The sequence below is a fragment of the Geotrypetes seraphini genome, chromosome 4 (genome assembly GCF_902459505.1).
Source record: "Geotrypetes seraphini chromosome 4, aGeoSer1.1, whole genome shotgun sequence".
Classification (NCBI taxonomy): domain Eukaryota; kingdom Metazoa; phylum Chordata; class Amphibia; order Gymnophiona; family Dermophiidae; genus Geotrypetes; species Geotrypetes seraphini.
The window spans coordinates 48,698,761-48,705,729 of NC_047087.1; the positions used below are offsets into that span (position 1 = coordinate 48,698,761).

General features: G+C 43.0%; 1 protein-coding gene across 3 annotated transcripts in view; it reads right to left on the reverse strand.

Annotated features, from left to right (window-relative positions):
* VPS35 (VPS35 retromer complex component) overlaps positions 1 to 6,969 on the reverse strand; it is a 169,109-nt gene that overhangs the window by 162,022 nt on the left and 118 nt on the right. Inside the window, exon 1 of one of the 3 annotated variants that reach the window (XM_033941681.1) lies at positions 6,816 to 6,935. The exons of 1 other annotated variant lie outside the window; for it this stretch is intronic. In XM_033941681.1, the coding sequence (XP_033797572.1) occupies positions 6,816 to 6,905 (90 nt within the window). In that variant the 5' untranslated portion in view covers positions 6,906 to 6,935. Of the gene's footprint in view, positions 1 to 5,722; positions 5,750 to 6,815; positions 6,936 to 6,969 lie in introns of those variants that run through there. One more of the 3 variants, XM_033941683.1, reaches the window with a different exon arrangement.

The window sequence follows — 6,969 nt, forward strand, 5'->3', positions numbered from 1 at the left end:
CCTTTATAGTCCTTTTGTTGCATCTCTCAACAACTTTTTACAGCAAACTATGCAGTCAGAGAGCAACCAGACCCCAAAACAACCCTCCAAGTTTGTAATTTTCCAGGGTGGGTACTAGACTGTTCTAACAGGATTCAAGGAAAGGATATTACAGGTATGAATAAGGTTCTCCTTCCTTTTCATCCTGCTAAACCAGATCAAATGAATGGGATGGGCAAGGAGAAAGACAACACACATTTAATCACTGCCCTGCTAAATAATGTTTCGCCCCTGGCTAGGACTTCACAATGCAGCTAAGCAAAGACCCAAGTTTCTGTCTTACAAATAGCTTCTGAGGTCAACTCTCAATGCTCTGCCCAGAGACTGCTGGCACCTGCGGAAAATGGGCTTTCCACATATATTATCTTCCATTGAAGGACATAGGTTGTCTCAATAGCCATCTTAATCCATCTCACTGTGAAGGAGGCCAATTTTTTTCTGTCTGGCCACTAGAACAAAAAGGATTTTTCACTGTCAAATACCTCAAGAACACCCAGTGAATATACTAAATTTACATGAGGAATGTTCTGAATATGTGGCCAAAAAGGCAGGGAAAAGACACAATCTGATTCACATGAAAAGGGGAGACAACCTTTTGTCAAAATGGCACATACTAGAATTTGACAAGAGATCAGAGACAAGAAAAAAAATGACTGCTGTGAATTTCCTACAGGCCTTGGACTATCCAAATGTGAATCAAAAGAATTTGGAAGACCCTAGAAAAAGTGCACTACTAAAAAAGGTCTGGGTTTTCTCCAGAACTTCAGACCCTTAAATACAAAGGACAGAAACTGGAAAAGAGAGTGTGTAAATGTTACCTGGATGAGAACCAGGGTGGATAAAAATCAATAATTTTTTTTAATCAGATTTTTTTTTAATAAAATGCTTTTTTGAGGAAAAATCTATCTAAAGATGTATTTTTAAATAGAAAACTATTATAGTCCAAAAGTTATTCATCATGAAATAAGATTTCGTTTTTAATTATCGGTATGTAGCATGAAGCTTTATAATCATACAATGTTTAAATTTTTTGATAAATGAATTCCATTAATCCATTCATAACTTGTTAATCAATACACAAGGACTAACACCAGTTGCACTATAGCAAGACTTGCTTATCCACTCCTACCCTAACTGAGATTATTTTCATGCACCTTTTGGATTTAGAATTAGCCCCTTTATTTTCTAACTCCTGTTGCTCTCATCTATTTGTTCCACCTTTATTTACACCTTATGATTCTTATTAAAATGTTTAATTGTGTATTGTGTGGACATTGTAAATAGCATACTACCCCATACTATGTGCTCTTATGTGAACATTTTTATTGCTGTAATTGTCTTTTAGCTATGTTCAGCTTATTCTTACTGTATACCACCTTGGGAGAATTCCTTCAAAAAAGTGACAAAAATTATAATGCAAAAATAATGGGAGAAATTCTATAAATGGCACCTACAATAATATTCAAGTTTCAAAATTAGAGTGAATGGTGTCATTAATGAGCTTTAACAAGTTCATAATGACAGAAAAAAAAATTAAGGTTAATTCAATGGTAGGCGCCTACATTCAAACACCATGTAGGCATGGTTAGGAGGTGAAACAGGTTTGTTTGGGTCTTTCTGTTTTGTTTTTTTAAGTTAGGTGCCTCTAATGTAGGAGAGGTAAACCCTGGCCTACATTAGAGATGTCTACAATGTAGATATCTTTAATGTAGACACAATTCTGTTAGCAATGCCTAATGCAGGAATGGCACGCCTAGGCATCTACATTGTAGGCACCTACAGATGTAGGTGTCGTTAACAGAATCTGTCCCTGTTCACTAAACAAACCGATCAGGTACTGATCAGTTTGCAACCCCATTTCCCTCCGGCCCCATTCACTAACCTCTCCTGCGATTCGCTTCCAATGCGCGCATGCAAATGAGGGGAAACGCATGCAAAGTAGACAGGGACATGATTCACCAAACAAATTTTTGAAACCGACAGGGCTGGCCGATCAACCTAAAAAGCGACTGCTGGGGACCAGTCGAAAACATCTTTCCGACTCTCCAGCTCCATTGAAGCCCTGCTCTCTGCACGCCCCGAATCTCTCCTGCCAGCCACCCCGATGCTCTTCCTCGGATCTCTCCTGCCTACTTTGCCCCAAATCGCCACCCTGCTCTGCCCCGATCTTTCCTGCCTGCTCTGCCCTGATCTCTCATGCCTGCTATGCCCCAAATTTCTGCCCTGATCTTCCCTGATCTCTCCTGCCTATGCTCTAAATCGCCGTCCTGCTCTGCCCCGAATCGCCGCCCTGCTCGACCCGGTTTTCTCCTGCCCGCCGCCCCCAATCTCTCCTGCCCTTCCCCGCACTGCGAGCCTGTGGTTTTAACCTGCAGGTTTAAAGCGGGTTAAAACCATGGGCTCACTGGGCTACAAAAAAGTTTTAAAAAAATAAAAAATAGTCAGAGATAAGAGGGGTATTAGACTCATGTGCAGACCATCTACGCATGCGCGGGATCGGACACTAGCGATCCATGTTGACAGATGAGGGCATTCCTCCGATCGCCCTCATTTGAATTTTTACAATTTGTGAATTTGTCGGGCCTGCTGGGATCAGCCACGGATCGCCCCCGGAAAACAGGTTAGTGAATCTAGCCCTAAGAACCTGATTCTGTATAGTGCAGGGATCTCAAAGTCCTTCCTTGAGGGCCGCAATCCAGTCGGGTTTTCAGGATTTCCCCAATGAATATGCATTGAAAATAGTGCATGTACATAGATCTCATGCATATTCATTGGGGAAATCAAGAAAACCCAACTGGATTGCGGCCCTCAAGGAGGGACTTTGAGATCCCTGGTACAGTGCGACTAAAGTTACATGCACAAATTTGTGTGCAGTGCTGATCTGTGCAAGCAACTTGTTTAACAAGCTAATCAGCACTGATAACTGGCAATTGGCACTAATTAGAAGTTACACACAGAACTTTCTAGGGGCTAGATTCACTAAGCCCACCGATCAACTTCCAACCACTCAGAAATCCCTTTACGACCCAATTTCCCTCCGACCCAATTCACCAACCTCTGTCCCAATCATCCTCCAATCCACGCATGCAAATGAGGGGGAACGGCATTCAAATGCAGGCAGGAAGCGATTCACTAAAATAAAAAAGCAACACCGACTGGGCTGGCCAATCCAAAATAAGCGACTGTTGAGGTCCTTTCCGACTGCCCTGCCTTCTGCCGCCCTGCTCCTCTGCTCTCAGCCCCGATCTCCTGCTCTCTCCTGCCTGCCCCGAATCTCTCCTGCCACCCCGACTGGCCGCCCTGCTCTCACCCTGACTCTCCTGCCCTTCCCTGCACTACGAGCCTGTGGTTTTAACTCGCGGGTTTAAAATGGGTTAAAACCACGGGCTCACGAAGAAAAATAGGTTGGAGATGAGTAATGTGCTTATAACCACCCTGGCAGAACACAAGGCATACAGCAGCGTTTTGAACAGATCAAATGGAAGAGATTTGGGAACCATTCCTGCTGCCTAAAGAGGCAACTCCTTATTGAATAATTCCCCCTAGCGTGTGATTTGCCCAAGTTGTTCTTTTCCTTTGCTTGTTAAAAAAAAAAAAAAAAGATTGTTGCTCTTAAGCATGCACAGACCATCTACAGATGGTCTGCGCAAGCGTCGGTACATTCAGATTGAGGTGTGATTCCGATCACCCTCATTTGCATGAGGGCGATTCGTGAATCAGCTCCCCGGACACAGATCGGATCCATGCCCTTTGTGAATCTAGCCCTAAGTGCATTCTATAAAGTAGTGCACATAAATTCTAGTGTGCATAAATTAAAAGGGGTTATGGCCAGGGGAGGTTGAATGGGCAGATTGTAAGCATCCCTAAAAGTTACCCACACTTATAGAATACACCTGATCCATGCACAACATAGGCGCAAGTATATGGGTGCTAAATATGATTCTATAAATTGTGCATAACTTCAGAGGCGTTTTATAGAATCATGCTAAGTGCTAACCTTTTTAGCATTGATTTTTTAGAGAAAATAAGGTTGTATATATATATATATATATATATATATATATATACACACACACACACGTGCCATTACAGAATAACAATTAGTTGCTTTGCTGCCACTTAAGGCCGTGTGTGTGTATGTATATATATATATGGCCGTATATATAAGGCAGTATATATATATATATATATATATATATATATAAATACGGCCTTAAGTGGCAGCAAAGCAACTAATTGCTATTCTGTAATGGCACATGTAAAGGTCAGAGAGACATTCACATGTATGGAACTACCACTTACACAATACTATAATATGAATGCTTTTGCTGCATTTACGCCAGGTCTCTCTCTGGCTGCTGTAACTGCAGTCACATACATGTGGATGCACTGATGCCAGACTACAACAGTATTCTATCACATTAGAGAATAGGCTCTCGCTGCATGGCACTGGGACACCTAAAATGAGGCACCCAATAATAGAGTTGCCTTCTAAGGGCACACTCTATAGCTATGGGGAAAAGCTTAGTAAACTAAGGGCTCCTTTTACAAAGGCGCGCTAGCGGTTTAACGCGTGTAATAGCTGGACGTGCTAGACGCTATCGCCTCCTCTTGAGCAGGTGGTAGCTTTTGGTTAGCGCATGATGAAACGTCACGCGCGTTAACCCCACTAGCACGCCTTTGTAAAAGGAGCCCTAAGACACTACCTGATAAAATATATCATCAATAAATCAGATATACAGAGTGAACTGTGCATTTTAGCTATAAGAATGCATTGCTGAACACCTCTTCTGTAAAATGTAACTTTGGTATTTATTTTCAGAGGAATTAGACACACAAAATTTCATAAGTTACTGTGGTACTTTGTGTGTTTATATGCTTTGAAAATAAGCCTCTATATCTATGAATTTCAGTCACAAAGTATTCATGCATATCCTGTACGTCACAGCATGGCCTGTAAAGAACAAAGGAGCTCTCTCTAATACAGAAGTTCTCAATCCAGCCCTTGAAACCAGTGCAGTAGCCTTGGGTGAGCCTTGGTGGGTCTGAGTCTACCCACTTTGTGCTTAGTCCTACTAAACACCACCAAGCTCTTGTTGCAGCTAGTAGGGATCCCCAAGCACTGATAGCCAAAAATATCTGTGAAGGTATGCTAAGGTGTGTTGGAGAGAGTTCAAAATGCCTTCACAGATATCTTCAGCTGGTGGGGCTTGGTGAATTCCCACCAGATCAGGTATTTAATATTGACTTGAAGTGGGGATGAGGGTGGGCACATTGTCTACCCATTTTGATAGTATGCCAACCCCAAATTATTTGGGACACATCAAACCAGTCAGGTTTTCAGGATAACCACAATGAATACATGGGCAATAAATCTTCATGCACTACCTCCATCTTATGCAAATCTCTCTCATGCATATTTATTGTGGATTTCCCAAAAACCTGATTGAATTGGTGTCATCCAAGGAGTAGGCCAAGAACCTCTGCTCTGAACAAAATCCATAATGGCTTACATTTCTTCTTCAGCTGCAGTAAGAAATAAATAGTCAACAAGGGGGAAAGGAGTTAAAAGGAACATGATTTGTATATACAGGTACCTATTTTGTACCTGGGGCAATGGAGGATTAAGTAACTTGCCCAAAGTCACAAGAAGCAGTGCTGGGATTAAATCCCATAACCTCACCTCTAAAATCATTTAATTTAGCCTCTGCCTCCAAGATGATATTGTAAATGTATAGCAACAAAATGCTATTAACCAGGCACCTAAATTCCTTGCCTTCTTTCTACCATTTGTCTCTTCAGTTGGTCTTTTTCTTAGGTGTCCCTGGACTTTATCCAAATATATTTCATGGGATTTTTACATGGATGTTATAAAGCAGTGGTTCCCAACCCTGTCCTGGAGGACCACCAGACCAAATCGGGTTCTCAGGCTAGCCCTAATGAATATGCATGAGAGAAATTTGCATATAATGGAAGTGACAGGCGTGCAAATCTGCTTCATGCATATTCATTAGGGCTTTCCTGAAACCCTAATCAGTACATTTTGTTCTTAGAAGCACACCGCCTGGAAACCATCTAGAAGTCTTCTAACTAACTAGTCATTTGTCATCGAAAGTACCAGAATTGCATTTTAAAAATCTTAATTTCACAAGTACCAATTTGCTTAAACAAAAATCCCAGAATACCAGGAAAAAAAAGCTAAGTGACCTCAGGCGATGGATGAGGAGAGAACGAAGGCAAGGCAAAATGTTGCACTAAGGAACATTAATTTCCTCGTGAACTGGAGAAAATGCAACGTGAAACTATTTGGAACCCTAAGGTTTTCAAATAAGATGACGAGAAAAAAAGAAAAGTAAATGAAACGAACTGATGCGCTGCCATTTCTCCCACGCCCCCCAACCAGGATCGTTATTGCAAGAACTTGTCAGGTGAACGAACAAGGTTACGTTTCTACAGCCTGCCAAGGAGTCATCGCAAAGACCCACTGGTCCCTGTCCGACTGACAACCGAGGACAGCAAGAGGGCTGTCCGTAAAGAAGCTGACAGCTACCAGCCCTTTCCCTCCGCTTGACTACAGTGGACAGCAGCAGGCCAGGGCCTAGCACCGCCCTGCCCCCCCCAGACACCGCCCAGCACCAACACACCGGGTCGTCCCCACCCCAAAGGGCCAGTACTATGCACTCCCACCCTCCCTCCAAACCCTTTCCAGGAAAGCCATAATAGAACACTATGCGTAAGGCTGCAACACAGGCCACAGCGACGTTAACGGCACTCACCATGGTCACCGCGCCGCTACGAGCACCAGTAGCCCGGGAGCTTCCCGCAATCATGTGACCACCCGCCCACAGCTCCGCCCTCCTACCCATCGGCTGCTCTCATTGGTTCGCACGAAGACTGTCGACTCTGCCTCTAATTGGTTACTCTCGGGAC